This window comes from Heloderma suspectum, chromosome 1, assembly GCF_057233095.1.
Source record: "Heloderma suspectum isolate Gila_16-S chromosome 1, 16-S_ref, whole genome shotgun sequence".
NCBI classification, from domain to species: Eukaryota; Metazoa; Chordata; class Lepidosauria; order Squamata; family Helodermatidae; genus Heloderma; species Heloderma suspectum.
In genome coordinates this window covers 65,767,156-65,783,435 of record NC_139458.1, presented here as the reverse complement: position 1 = coordinate 65,783,435, position 16,280 = coordinate 65,767,156, and the positions used below count along the sequence as shown (strand labels likewise).

The 16,280-nt window shown below is 40.4% G+C and overlaps 1 protein-coding gene across 1 annotated transcript in view; it reads left to right on the top strand.

Moving 5' to 3' along the window:
* Positions 1-16,280, top strand: part of FMN1 (formin 1) — a 188,643-nt gene that overhangs the window by 104,878 nt on the left and 67,485 nt on the right. The window contains exons 11-12 of the mRNA XM_084844780.1: positions 4,167-4,226; positions 11,398-11,518. Coding sequence (XP_084700906.1) covers positions 4,167-4,226; positions 11,398-11,518 — 181 coding nt within the window. The remainder of the gene's footprint in view (positions 1-4,166; positions 4,227-11,397; positions 11,519-16,280) is intronic.

Here is a 16,280-nt window from a genome sequence, read left to right as displayed (position 1 = left end):
AAGCCCCACGGGAAAATTCACCCATGGTGGCTTCTCGTTACATGCGATCCAGTCTAATATATCCTGGCATCAAGACAAACCACTTCTCTAAGCCCAAGCCAAAGTTAACAGATAGGTAGTAAGAGCCTGTCATCAGTGAGCCAGGTGGGCAAATTAACTGGATAAGTAAAAAAAAATACTAGTGTTTCAGATCTTTTTAGAACTGGGAATTCAGAAGCATGACTGATTTACTCTTCTGCAATTCTGCTTTTGTGTAACATGTAACTTGTCCATTGGATTTCGTACACAACACATTATCGACTAAGCAATGGCTTGGATCAAAGGTGCCATTCTGCCCTTGGAAGGTAACATCTGCTCTTGCTCAATTTCTTGCACAGCAGAACTGCTATAGGAATTACATATTATACTACTTCATGAACTGTTACACAAGTTCGTGTGGAAGCATTTATAGACCAGCACTAGCAGCTACTTTCCTTTTGCTCATTGTTCTTTGGATTCAACATTATATATTTTACCAAGTTTTTTTTAAAACTGTCAATTAGCATGGCTACTATGAATAATGGTCGAGATCCTGAGTTTGCTTCTTCTGGAGAAAGCATCCTCTGAACAGAGTTCCACTCACAGGGTGCTCCTGGCAGCAGAAAGGGAGAGAAGCATCTTTCACTGGTTCTGCCAGCATCCCCTTGACCTCCCAAAAATCTGCTCCAGGGGGGAATAAGGCAGGGGGAATAAGCAAAAACTGTGTCTTCCCTCTCTTTCTGCCAGTGGAATCCTCTGCTGGATCTCTGTCCCACTTGTGAATGGAAGGAATCCTTCCATTCACAGGTGGGACTAGTTAGGGTCCATTCACAGGTGGGACTAGTTAGACTAGTTAGGTGGGACTAGTTAGGGTTAGCAAATAGCATTCCTGCATTGAGCAGGGAGTTGGACTTGATGGCCTTGTAGGCCCCTTCCAACCCTCCTATTCTATTCTATGAAATAGAGAGAATCTAGACATTTGTGGCAGATGGATGTTTTTTTGAAAGATACAGTCTACTCATCTTTTGAGGGCTTGTAGTCACGATAAAAAATAACGGCATCATTACTATGATCATCATGTAAGCACCCAACCAACATATATTACTGAGGTTTACTGCAAAAGAAGTACTAAATAATATATTAAAAGCACAGTCCTCTACTATTCATAAGTAAGTCCCATTGAGTTCAATGGGAGTTTTCCTGAGGTAAGTGTGTAGAGGATTGCAGCCTGAGAGTCTTTAATCCATTTTAGGCAGCGATTCCAGTTACCAATTAGGTTATGTTACAAGGGGGGGGGTGTTTTGTTTTTTGGAATAGTGGCATGTATAGTTAGCAAGTTTGCTGCTACACAATGGTAATAAAATTCAAATTGAAATGCATACATGGACTCGGAATTTAATACATCCTCTTGATGTATGTTGCATAGCTAAATCCTAGCCTGGTAGCTTTTGGTATGCTGCTCAAGAGCAAATGCATACTTCAAAGGCATTCCACATATAATACACTTCAATGTCTTTCTCTTTTTGCTATTTAATAATTTCCTGTAACTAGTGATTTCATACCTAAAGCATGGTTTAAGCTTGACTAAATTGATTCAGTAACCCACATAGTGGGTCAACATCAAACAAGTAGTGCAAGATTATGAAAAATGTATTTTATTTCATAGAAAATGCTTGCTTTTTCCAGAAATTGGTGGTTGTTAAATAACCGTAATGACTGTATGAAATACATAAAAGATCTCCCCATGTTGTTTATATGTAATTATCAGTTGTGTGTCCTACAAAGTTGACTGTAATTTGCTTCTATATCACATAGGATGGCTTACTTTTTCATCTGTCTAGGTCATAGGCAGATAACATAGGGCTGGCAGGCCATATAGAGTCCCCCCCCTGCGCAGAAAAGTGTTTATTCCTTTACCCTTCTCCTCTGCTAATGAATTCAAATTACACTTTTGAAGCTAATGCACCCTTCCCCAGCCTGGTGCCCTCTAGATGTTTTGGACTTCAACTTCCACCTGCCTCAACCAGCATGGCCAATTATGAGAAATTCTGGGAGTTGTAGTCCAAAACATCTGGAGGGGGCCAGGCTGGAGAAGGCTGGGCTAATGCGTTAGGGACTGGAGTCAACCAAGTGTGCTGATAGTTGCTCCCACACTATTTCTAATACAAGCAAACTAGTTGCTCATTTTTTTCTTCAAATAGTGTCTCTAAGATCTTCAGGACTGGAGAGCTGGATCATAGACTCAGGCCATTGCTCTTCATCCTGTAGGCAGGGTTCTGCATCAGTGCAACTATTGGGGCTTGGTTGCTATCACAATGTTATTTGCACATGGTCAGTTCCCATGTCCTATCATTGATATGTAAAGTGCTGATCACATGGATTGGCCTGATCACATTGGTACTGCCCACACAAATGTCAGGGATCTGAAATGCAGTGCTAGGTTTAGCTGTCTATCATACGGGTGGGTAGGATCACAATGAAAGTACATTTGTGATCCTACCAACCTATATGATAGACAGTTTTGAAAGTCACCAATATTTTGCTGTTATTTTAAGTTGTTGCAAGCCACCTTGAGTCGGCTTATGCTTAGAAAGGTGTGATATAAATTGTAGTGTAAATACATAAATGATATGGTATAGTATAGGAGCCCCATCACTGGGAAGTGTCCAGTCCTGGCAAGGATGACCTCACAGTGGAGAATAGAGGAAGCAAGTCAGACAGGCATTTGGAGTATATATCTGGAGCAGGAGACTGACAGAGAAGGAGCTTGTATCCATTCACTCAATGGTCACAGATCAGAAAGTAAGAATAGTAAGAACCCTGGACTGAATCCTTCAGTACCCTGGACAGGTCTCAGGAAAGAGACAACTTTGTTCTGACAAGGGCTGGTTGCGGACTGAGCTCTTATATCTACCAGGAGTGATGAACATTTGGCTTGTGGATCAGATGTGGCCCATGGGGCCTCCCCATCCAACCCCTGGGCTTCTTTCCTGGCCCCACCTCTACATGATAATCCTAATTGCTGTATGGGGGTGATTTGGGGGGGAGGTGTAGGGTTTTTTTACGAGCCTACTTTCCACACAGAGAATCTGATTTTCGGGAGGGCAGGGACAGGCTTAACCTTCTTCTCCCCACAAACTTTGATCTCCATAAAGATCATCATCTCCCACATGACAATGGGCATGTATATGAATGTATGTGTAAGTGGCCCTGAGTAGCTTAGGTATGAGAGAATGCAGCCTTCAGGCTGAGAAAGGTTTCCCATCCCTGTCTTATATAGTCCTCACTCTGACTGCTCCTCACAGGGTCCACCCCTTTGCTGGAAAATGGGGATCCTTAAAGGGACAGAATGGCTTACAGCCTGGCATTCTGTTGTGTATTACTCTCCTCTTTCCAGGCACACAGCATGTGTTGGTGAGCAGATTTGGTGCACAAAGCTTTGGAGGGCAAGGATCCTGATTCCTTGGTGGGTCCTGACTTGTGGGATTCTGGTTTGGGATCTCAGATCCTGATGGTCCCTGGTTGCTGGACTATCAGGGCCCAGATCTGGTGCTTCCGTGGGTGGCACTACTGATGCAGTTACCCCCTTTCCCTCTGAGTCAGTGCCCAACTCACGTAGCTAGTCTGGGTCTTGACAGGAGATGGTTTTACAGTGAAAAGAAGTAAGAAAGATAATGTATAGCTTGGACCTTTATAACTAGGTTTATTTGCATTTTTTAAAGTATTTTAATATATTTTTTCATTTATAGTTCTATATTAAGAGGTAGTTGTTGTTTTCATGAGTTTGTTATACATCCTGAGCTCATGGAGACAGGATAGATTGTAAATATAGTAAAACTACAAATTGCTCGTCAGTGCTGTACGAACTATGTCATGCTTGTATATTTCTCGCAACATTTATTTTATCAATATGATTTGGTAAGTGTGGATTGCAAGCCGCTTTGAGAGGGCCTTTGCCCTGAGAGGCGGCCTAGAAATATTTTAAATAATAATAATTTCAAATAATATCACTTACAAACTATAACTATATTTTGCTTATTTGTTTTAAACTGCATTACTTTCTTTTAAGTGTTCTCATTAAATCCCTAATGATATTTTTCAATCCTGTTTGGAATCTTTGCCTCCCCACCCCCCTACACCCCCTTTAGGGTACTGGTATCAGTCTTGTGGATTATGTTGTGATATATTACCTACGCCATTGTGACAAGGTAAGTTATTTTGTTGCATCACCTATTGTACTGTGTACTATGTTAGTTAATTATTTAAACAAATTATTAGATATGGTCTAAAGGCTCTGTGGAGTTCTTTTCACACAGAGTTTCCCATTTTCATATGAGAAAAAAACTTGAAGTACACAGGGACTACAACTCCACACTTCATTCATTCATTCATTCATTCATTCATTCATTTTTAACATGTATATACCACCTTATCAGTTAAAAAGCCATCAAGGTGGTATACAAAAATTTAAAATAATAAAACCTTAAAACAATAAAAACAAGAAAGATAAAAACAGTGAAAGCATTAAAATCTTAAAACTAGACATTTTGAAAGGCTAAATGCATCTTTACGCCCTTTCTAAAGATCAAGAGAGTGGGGGCCAATCGTAGTTCTTGAGGGAGAGCATTCCATAGTTTGGGGGCAACACAGGAGAAGGCCCTTTCATGGATTGTTGTTCAGTCGTTCAGTCGTGTCCGACTCTTCGTGACCCCATGGACCATAGCACGCCAGGCCTTCCTGTCCTGCGCTCCCTCCCGGAGTGTGCTCAAGTTCATATTCATTGCATCGGTGATGCTATCTAGCCATCTCATCCTCTGCCGTCCCCTTCTCCTTTTGCCTTCAATCTTTCCCAGCATCAGGGTCTTTTCCAGGGAGTTTTCTCTTTGCATTAGGTGGCCAAAATATTTGAGCTTCAGCTTCAGTATCTGTCCTTCCAATGAGCACTCAGGGTTGATTTCCTTTAGGATGGACTGATTTGACCTCCTTGCAGTCCAGGGGACTCGTAAGAGCCTTCTCCAGCACCACAGTTCGAAAGCATCGATTCTTCGGTGCTCAGCCTTCCTTAGAGTCCAGCTTTCACAGCCATACGTTACTACTGGGAAAACGATAGCTTTGATTATATGAATCTTTGTCAGCAAGGTGATGTCTCTGCTTCTTACTATGCTGTCTAGGTTTGCCATAGCTTTCCTCCCAAGGAGCAAGTGACTTTTAATTTCATGGCAACAGTCACCATCTGCGGTGATCTTGGAGCCAAAGAAAGTAAAATCTGTCACTGCTTCCATTTCTTCCCCTTCTATATGCCAGGAAGTGATGGGGCCACATGCCATGATCTTAGTTTTGTTAATGTTGAGTTTCAAACCAGCTTTTGCACTCTCCACTTTCACCCTCAACAAGAGGCTCTTTAGATCCTCTTCGCTTTCTGCCATTAGGGTGGTATCATCTGCGTATCTGAGGTTGTTGATAATTCTCCCGGCAATCTTAATTCCGACCTGTGATTCATCCAGCCCGGCGTTTCTCATGATGTACTCTGCATATAAGTTAAATAAGCAGGGTGACAATATACAGCCTTGTTGTACTCCTTTCCCAATTTTGAACCAATTGGTTGTTCCATGTCTGGTTCTTACTGTTGCTTCTTGACCCTCGTACATGTTTCTCAGGAGACAGGTAAGGTGGTCTGGTACTCCCATCTCTTTAAGAATTTGCCACAGTTTGTTGTGATCCACACAATCAAAGGTTTTAGCATAGTCAATGATGCAGAAATAGACATTTTTCTGGAATTCTCTTGCTTTCTCCATGATCCAGCAAATGTTGGCGATTTGATATCTAGTTCCTCTGCCTCTTCGAAACCCAGCTTGTACTTTCAGTAGTTCTCAGTTCACATACTGCTGTAGCCTAGCTTGTAGGATTTTGAGCATCACCTTGCTGGCATGTGAAATGAGCGCAATTGTACGGTAGTTTGAACACTCTTTGGCATTGCCCTTCTTTGGAATTGGAATGTAAACTGACCTTTTCCAGTCTTGCGGCCATTGTTGAGTGTTCCAAATTTGTTGGCATATTGAGTGCAGCACTTTAACAGCATCATCTTTTAGGATCTTAAATAGCTCAGCTGGAATACTGTCATCTCCACTAGCTTTGTTGTTAGTAATGCTTCCCATTACTACTTGACTTCACTCTCTAGGATGTCCAGCTCCAGTTCAGTGACCACACTCTGATGGCTATCAGGGACATTCAGATCTTTCCTGTATAGTTCTTCTGTGTATGCTTTCCACCTCTTCTTAATCTCATCTGCTTCTGTTAGGTCCCTGCCTTCTTTGTCCTTTATCATGCCCGTCTTTGCACAAAACGTTCCCTTGAGATCTCCAATTTTCTTGAAGAGATCTCTAGTCTTTCCCATTCTATTGTTTTCTTCTATTTCTTTGCATTGTTTATTTAAGAAGGCCTTCTTATCTCTCCTTGCTATTCTTTGGAACTCTGCATTCAGTTGGGTATATCTTCCCCTTTCTCCCTTGCTTTTCGCTTCCCTTCTTTCCTCAGCTACTTGTAAAGCCTCATCAGACAGCCACTTTGCTTTCTTGCATTTCTTTTTCTTTGGGATGGATTGAGTTGCTGCCTCCTGAACAATGTTACAGACCTCCATCCATAGTTCCTCAGGCACTCTGTCTATCAGGTCTAATCCCTTAAATCTATTCGTCACCTCCACTGTATATTCATAAGGGATATGATTTAGGTCACGTTCTTCAATTTCAGCCGAAATTTTGCAAGAAGCAGCTCATGATCTGAGCCACAGTCAGCTCCAGGTCTTGTTTTTACTGACTGTATAGAGCTTCTGCATCTTTGGCTGGAAAGTACATAATCAGTCTGATTTCGATATTGACCATCTGGTGATGTCCATATATAGAGTCCCCTCTTGTGCTGCTGGAAAGGAGTGTTTGCTATGATCAGCATGTTCTCTTGGCAAACATCTTTTTTTGGTGTTAGTTCTAGAAGGTGTTGTAGGTCTTCATAGAACCGATCAACCTCAGCTTCTTCGTCCTCAGTGGTTGGGGGATAGACTTGAATTACTGTGAGGTTGAATGGTTTGCCTTGGATTTGTACTGAGATCATTCTATTGTTTTTGAGATTGTACCCCAGTACTGCTTTTCCCACCCTTTTGTTGACTATGAGTGCTACTCCATTTCTTCTAAGGGATTCTTGCCCACAGTAGTAGATATAATGGTCACCTGAATTAAATTCGCCCATGCTTGTCCATTTTAGTTCGCTGATTCCCAAGGTGTCGATGTTCAATCTTGCCATCTCATGTTTGACCACCTCCAGCTTACCTTGATTCATTGATCTGACATTCCAGGTTCCTAAACAATATTGTTCTTTACAGCATCGGACTTTCTTTTCACCACCAGACACGTCCACAGCTGAGTGTCCTTTCGGCTTTGGCCCAGCCACTTCACTCTTTCTGGCACTACTTGGAAATTCCCTCTGCTCTTCCCCAGTAGTATATTGGACACCTTCCGTCCTGAGGGTCTCATCTTCCGGCGCCATATCTTTTAGCCTTGTGATACGTTCCATGGGGTTTTCTTGGCAAGAATACTGGAGTGGGTTGCCATTTCCTTCTCCAGTGGACCACATTTTGTCAGAACTCTCCGCCATGACCTGTCCGTCTTGGGTGGCCCTGCACGGCATAGCTTATGGCTTCACTGAGTTACGCCAGCCCCTTCACCACAACAAGGCAGTGATCCATGAAGGGGTCTTTCATGGATGTCCAACATTTAATTGAGAACATTTAAGCCCATTGAAAACAATGAACTTAAGTGGATTTCACTCTGTTCTAAATTAAATGGTGGATTGTGCATGCTAAAGTTTCACTTTTCACAGAAGAGAATGAGAAACTCCTGCATGCTAGGTTTTGGATCATAGGAAAGATATTTAAAATAAATTAATAAATGTATACTAATAGTTGAAACATAGACCATCCATCATAATTACTCTTCTCACTTCTCACCTTTGACCCTGGAATACTACTCACCTGGATTACTACTCAGCCTAAAAATCATAACTGTGTGTTTTGTTCAGTTAGACCTCCCCTGGCAGCAATCTATGTATTTAGATACATTTAGGTACTCTATAAATGAATGCTTTCCCCTTGTTCTGTTTTATCTTCATGAGATCTGAAGATATCCCTCTTCCCAGCAGTTTAAGTTTGAAAATCACTTGGGCTGTTATTCACCACCACCCCAGATATTAAAATACCGCTTGCATATTACATAGCCTTTCCTTTGAACTGGGGGGGGGGAGGCTATATTATCTTGGAATAAATGTTAGGACATAAGCTGTCACATAAGTTAGAACATATGTGAGCAATAATTTATTTTTCCTCTTAACTATTTAAGCAAAAGTAAGGACGTTGGTCCATAATCTGCACTCTGCCACTTAAATAAATGCTGCTGGTAATTCACACTTGCTCTCTGTTTAAATTGTGGTTTCTACTGGCCTGATGAGGAATTATTTTATGCTGCTTTTTCAAGTTAAATGTTTCAAGTTAAATGTTTTCAAGTTAAATGTTTTCCAATATTGGTTTTAAATGTGTTTGATGATATTAATTTTATTTAATATATGCAGCCCAATAATGAAGCTCTTAACTGTAAGCTGCCTTGAGAAAACATTTGTTTTGAAAGTGGGCATATAAATTCCTAAAGAAATACATAATAAATGAAATAATCCATTAGTCCTTTTGATTACTGGGTAATAATATTGTAACAAAAGAGAAGGTTTCTGATTCTGTTAATGCAACCTTTTGGATTTCTTGGGTTTAAGAAATATTTTAAATCTTCCATTGAATGCCTTATGAAGATATAATGAGGTATAATGCGTTATTATCTACTAATTTCAGCTGTGTAGTTTATATTTCATTTCTTTTAATTTCATTTCTTATATTTCTGTACTGCCCCATAGCCAAAGCTCTCTGGGTGGTTCACAAAAATTAAAAAACCATTAAATAAATATTTATTATTTAATATTATAAATATAATTTATAATATAATTATAAATATATAATGTGTGTGTGTATATATATATAATTATTTATATAATTTTATATAATTATTTATAAATAATTATATCAAGCATAAAACCATTCATGTAATGACATGGAACTAATGGCACACACAACAACATATATCTAAAACAATTTAAAACAATCAACCAGAGACAGTAAGAGACTCATTATATGACCCATTGCTAATGCAACAGGAACTAGTGCTTCCAAAAGGAACCCCAGAAAAGAACGAAAAAGCTCATTTCCCGAATGGGAATGGTAAGCACAGCTCCCTTCTGTGAGCTTCACTAAACTTTGCCCTTCTGAAAATGAGTGTTTCCACTTGTTTGTAATTGTTTCAGGAACTGCTAGATTCCTGTTGTGCTAGCGGTTGGTCCTGCTAGCACAAGAGCAGTATTGGATATTGCCCTAATACTCTTATTATGGCATGAGCTTTTGCAGACTACTGTCCACCATCAGACAAAGTGGACTTTAACTCTCTGATCCTAAACACATTGGATTGTATCTAGTTGTGTCACCTCTGCTGATGCTGATAGGTTCCTTGATATAGTGGAGGTTTCTATTAGCAGAAAACAGAAGGGAGGCAATTTTTGCTATAGTCTCCTGTGCCCCTGCAGTCTACAGCTTGCAATCTACAGCCCCTGCAATCTGCTCCAGAGGGTTGGAAGACCCTTTGGAACTGCATGGGTGGTGGAACAGGGGACTGCAGAAAAAAGGGAGAATTTTAAAAAATTGCCTCTCCCTCCTCCAGCTTACAGAAGCCTCCACTGGATCAAAGAGCCTTCCGTCAGCAGAGGGACACAGCTGGATACAACCCATTACAAAGAAAGAAATTCCAGTAAAAATTAGGCTGAGCCAAGTGAATGAAAGTCTGTAGAATACTGCAAATACAGATTTATTAAGAAATTAACAAAAATGTCACATTTTAAGATCCAGATGGCCCTTTATCAGGGGAATTGTGTTCATCAAGGGAATTGTATACATTTGGATGGCAGTGGTGACTGGGAAGTAGTTGATAATTGATCCACTCACATGCTGAAAATTAACCTGCAGTTCTTGGGAGTTCCTCTCAATCAGTAGTTGGGGGTGAACTGAGAGGTGGTGGTAGACATAGTTTGGAATGTTAGCAGCTGGCTGTGACCTCACAGAAGCTGGTAATCTCCACAGCAAGTTACATAATTTTAATTATTTTGACCAAAGATTTTGATATATGGAGATCCCTTGATGACAGCAACACCATTTAGGGAGATTGGGGAGCAATATTTATTTACTTTTATTGCATGCGATTATACCTCAGGAGAACCTAAACATCTGTCCAACTCAGTAGTTCTATACACTGAGTACCTATTGTTATATTAAAACATGGGGCTATATACTGTGGCTTAGATCCAGACTTAGACCTACTTAGAATAGACCCATTGAAATCAGTGGAGCTTAAGTTAGTCACTCAAGTTAGTGACTAACTTAAGTCCCATTAATTTCAATAGGTCTGCTCTAAATAACTAAGTCTTGATTCAAGCCTGTGCCTGCATACCAGTGACCCAAATTCCTTTGCCTAAAAAAAGAAGGGGTTTATCCTGCATTGACCACATTACTGTAGTTTTTGTGACATTTATATTGTATTATTTAAAAACATTGTCCATCATCTTCGTTGAAAAAAGAATTGCCTTTGTGACCAAGGCTGTAATACTATACGTGTCTACTCAGAAGTAAATCCTGTTGCTCTCAATGAGACTTACCCCCACGCAAGTGTGCATAGGATGGCAGCCTAAATCTTGGATATATCCAGGTGCAGGCCTTAAAACCTTCTCCTGAATACCTCCCCTCCCATTGTTATCGGAAATAGCATCTCTCCTGATAAAGGGCCATCTGTAGTTCAGAATCTGTTGGGTTTTTGTTTATTTCTAAATCAATCTTCTATGAAGCCTTTTTGTACTGTACTAATTTTGGGAGCTTCTCTTGAGGTGGACTACCAAGTAATATTTTCAAAGGGAGTAGGTAAATGGCATTGGACATTTAACATGAATCTTATGACTAACGTTGCTTTTATATCTTTCCATTTTAAGGGTTCTAACTATTCTTAATCCTTGGGATAGAATGGTACAACAATATAAAGAAATAAACAATATGCTAAAGTACAATTATTGTTCATGTGATCCGTATTCTCCTGGATCCTTGATGGAAATTACAAGTGTTACACTAACCCTTTGGGGAAAATATATCTGTGATCTTGTATTATTTATTCATATTTATAGTTCAGGGAACATTAATTTGTTTTGGTAGAAAATCTGGCACTTTTATAGTTACTGGTTTTAACCTGCTTTGTTTAGGAAGCAGGAACTGACAAGAGTGCGTTTCCACTACCAGAACCACAGGATTTCTTCCAGGCTTCACAAGTTAAGTTTGAAGACATCATAAAAGACTTAAGAAAACTGAAGAGAGATCTAGAAGGTAATTAAGAATGGGGCTCCATTTTAAAATCTGCTTTTAATACTTTGAGCAGCCATATCCTCTGCATTTTTAATTGAATGTAAGTCCTACTGAATTGTTTGGAGCTTCTCTTCAAATAAACGCATGTTGGATTGTAGTCTTACTGCTTAAGTTAGTACGGTTTGTCCTGATCCTGACAACAAAGTCAAAAGTATGGCTATTAAATGATCAAGATTAAAAACAATTCCAGCAACAAGTATGTTTCTTAATATCAACTTCAGTTTTTCAGTGCCAAAATAAATCTTCAGGAAATGTGTGTGAGTTCTGAGCAAATTTCTTCTCTCTATTTAACCTTGCAAATGGGCAAGGCCAATGACATATATATTTGTCTCTATAGTTTTGTAACACTAGTTCAAGAACTATTATAAGAACTTTGACGGTTAATAGTAATGTAGAATAAAATAAGCATTTTGCCACACACAAAATAAAGACAATGCTTGCAGAGCAGAGGGAAATTCCATTCCCAAAGAGCCAAGCTCCCTTTTCAACTGAAAAGTGGCTTGACTCTGGCAGAACTACTGCAGAGAAAACTTCAAAGGTAGTATCAGCTGCATGTACAGTGCCCTTACTTGTAGATCAAATCATTTGTATCACACCATTTTCCAATTCAGGAAATGAGAATTTTGGATCTAGATGTTTTCTCTGCTATGATGACCAAATGGGGCCACTGAAAACTAAAGTTTTCACTGATATTTAAAATACCAGATCAGCAAAATTTAATGAATGGTTAAAATTACAGCTTTAAGAATGAAGAATAATATCTCTATAATAGTCACTGGTCTTTTCTGTCCTTTCCAAAATAGAGCTTTTCTTTTATATTCAGAGTCGAATAAGATGATTCTCTTCAGGGTAAACTATAAAAGTCATCACAAAATAATTTATTCTTCCAGTTAGATATGGATGAATTAGCTCATAGTCACCTTAAAGAAAGTTTCAAAGGTCAACAGTGGTAAGGAAGTATCAGTTGTTATTTATTCAACCTTGGCATATATGAATGCTCTATCTCCTCTCATATCTTGGCTTTGTAAAACCCTTGGCCTGCCCTCTCTTGTGCTAGTTTCTGCTGAAATGTGATCTGTGTTTGATCTTCTATTTTTCAAGTGTATAGTCCTGCTGCCACACATTTCATTCTTGGTGGCTGTGCATCAAGACTTTGACATGGTTATGATTTCAGCAATAGTTACAAAATTGAGACATAAAAATGCAGAGCACTGATTTTACAGTAGTTTGCTTAAAAAAATGTTTATACTGACTAGTCTTTACAATCTTTTTCCTTCTTCTTCAACTGATGATTTCACAGAATGTTTATAATTGTTTTAGCAGACATTCCTCTAGAATTCAAGTTACTTTGCTTTGCATGGAATATCAAGTTCTCATATATCTTTATTGTGTTCATCCTAAAAAATACTTCATGCTGTAATAATTTAAAATGATGCAGGGGGAGCAGGTCACCATCTCGGGAGGAACTCAGACATTCCCACAGTCACAAATAAGACCACAAGTCTAAGTGCAGTCACTGCTCAACGGGCGCAGGAGGAATTGAGCAATTTCATCTAGCAGCATTTCCTCTAGGAGACTCATATGGTTCCTACTCTTGCCCAGATTCCCAGGCAACTAGAGTCCAATTCAGGCATTTGAAACCATGGGTACTGAATACGAGAAGGGGCAAGCCACCCACACTCCTTGGATAACACATAATTGTCTCAGTCTGAGGAAAGCTACTTTCTACACATGTAGGATTTCCAAAATGATGACAGGGATCCTGAGCAAACTCTGATCAATCCCTCTTCCTGGCAACATCATGGATCACCTCCAGCACTTGGGTCACAAGTAGGAGAATCTGTCATAGAGTTCTAGCTGTTGGAGACAATCACAATGGGATGGGCTGTGGAGCTGACGAGGAAACAGATTAATCATATCCACAAGGACAAAGAATCATCAGAAACCTGACAATGTTGGAAGCCATTTAGCATCACTTGGATACTGAACCATCTGAACCTGTTTCAGATTCCCAGTGGGTATAGTTCATTCTATTCATCATGCCCAAAAAAGAATGGGGATGTGAATTCCTAAACAGGCTGTTTAAATATATTGTAAGATATTGAAAGCTTTAAGTCATTCATTAGAAATATCTGGAGAGTGGCTGATTAAAAATTGGGAGGCTGAAAAACAACAGATAGAGATCCCTCTAGCTGCAAGAGTCTAGTAGAATGGATGTGGACCCTAAGAACATGTAAGAAACATAAGGAAAGCCATGCCAGATCAGACCAAGGGTCCATCTAGTCCAGCATTCTGTTCACACAGTGGCCGACCAGCTGTCGACCAGGAAACCATAAGCAGGACACAAGTGCAACAGCACCCTCCCACTTGTGTCCCCCAGCAACTGGTGTACACAGGCATATTGCCTCTGATACTGGACCCTAAAGATTAATTGGAAGACCGCACAAGGAAATAAAGTATGTTCTACTGTTATCCCTGTCTGGGACAAGCTCAGGGAAATTTGCAGCTGTTTCAGAGGAGTTCTGACAAATTTAGACTACATACAAGATTTGAAGAAATTTGGTCTCCTATACAACCTCGGAAAGGCCTCGTGTCTAGAATATATAAAACACTCACTGAGATTCAACCATATAATGATAATATTAGCAGAAGAGGGGGGAAAGTGTTTCATGTTAGTATGAAGTATTGTCAGTGAAACTTAATTTGTGTAGAAGGATGTGGATATTCAATAGAAATTGCAGCAACAGAATTTTTAAATAAAGTATATCACTGGTACACAAGCAAGAATACAGGAAATGTCTGGAGCTAGACAAGTGAATTGCTAGAGGTATGGTAAGAATGACGTAGATTTTAAGCAGACTTGGCGAGCATGTGTTAATACAGTATTCTTCTTGAAAGATGCTACATAAAGTACTAAAGAAATAACTGGATGTGAACTTCCTCTTTGACAATTGCTACATTATTAGGGAATGTTAAGGATGTACAAAGGAAACAAGATTGTAAAATTGTAGGTAATACGTTACTCGCTTCACACATACTAGTTGCTAGTTAGTGTTATTAGAAACAGCAAGGACTCCCAACAACACAGGAATGGAGAAGGAAAATCTTGCAGAGGTTACTTTGCACAAATGGACATACTACAAACATATGTGTGTGGTTTGGATCTGGTAGGAACCCTTTAAAATGTTGGCAGCTTTTTTTCAGTTCTGGAATTGTACTAAGCTATAGAAAATGTAGACAGAAGTCGTATGTTGCATAATAATACACTGTGTTATTTTATTATACAACTTCAGGTGTTATTACTGACTATGGAAAATGTTGCCTGAGCAGCCTTTTGGGGCTGGTCATACGTGGAATAGATCCATAGAACAGCCACATAGGTGTCAGGGCCAAACTACCTGTGACTTTAATCACATAGTTCTGCCCTTGAGTGCAGGATTAATTTTCACAAATTGGCAGTGTGGGCTCCCTGCTCCAGATTGGGATTCTAGCATGGGGGTAGGGGGCCCTTTAACCTTTTGCTCCCCACTGTGGTCCCAGTGCCCTGCACCTGCAGTTGGCATTGCCAAATCTCAGTGAAATGAATTGGACTTTGAGGGGCAATGTAAATTGCAGGTGTGCCCCCCAGATCTGGATCAGGACCACAGTGGTAGGCAAGGGGTTAAAGCCCCCCTCCCAATGTTAGAGTTCCCATCCAGATCAGGACCCCCACACACACACTCCTCATGCTGGCAATTAGTGGAAAAAGAAGGCTGGAATTATATTATTAAAGTTATGCGTAGTTTGACCCTGAGTGACACATTCGTGAAACATTACAAGGTCCACCTTCTCTTATCTGTGGAGGTGGTGCATGGGAGAAGGATGTGCCATGAAGTATTGACACCTTGAGGTACAGCCATAACCTGTAAAGGTTCACACAGGAAGTTGATACTTCATTTATATATCTTGGAGCTGATGTTTGCCCTCTGGCCATCTCAAAGAGATAGGAAAACCTTGACTTACCATAAATTCCTGTTCTTGAATGTGGCCACAGAGAAGTCTGCCCATGTGACCGAGTCTTTTGGTTTAGATGCACTCTTAGGTACGTATGAGGGAAGTAGACAGTCTCATCTAGAAAGCGCTCACTGGGATGAACCACTCTCCTCATTATGTTCTATCATGTAATTGTTTGAACTGTTGCATTCCTTTCATGGATCACTGCCTTGTTGTGGCGAAGGGGCTTGCGTAACTCAGTGAAGTCCTGAGCTATGCTGTGCATAGGGATGTACGAAAGTCACTTACCTTTTCGCAGCTTGGCTTCGCGGTGGGGGGGAGGCGCTTCGCTTCTCCCCCCGAAGTTCAGGCGAGGCGGGGGAGGCGTCCCACCTCGCCCGGCTGAAATTCAGGCTGGGGGGGGAGGCGCCTCGCCTGGCCGAAATTCAGGCCGGGGAGAAGCGCCCCGTCTCCCCGGCTGCGAAACAAAAAGTAAAAAAAAAAAAAAAGACCCAGTGATAGGCTACGTGATGTTTTACATAGCCTATCACGGCTAGATTTCCAAAGTCAGCCGTGATAGGCTACGTAAATCGTCACGTAGCCTATCACGGGTGACTTTGGAAAAAAAAAAAGAAAAGTGCGTACGCAAATGGCGGCGCCCCATGGGTTCCTTATTTTGCGTTCCTTATTTTGGCATGTCTAGTCTACGTAAAGATTTACGTAGACTACGGCGAAAATAAGGGCAACGCAA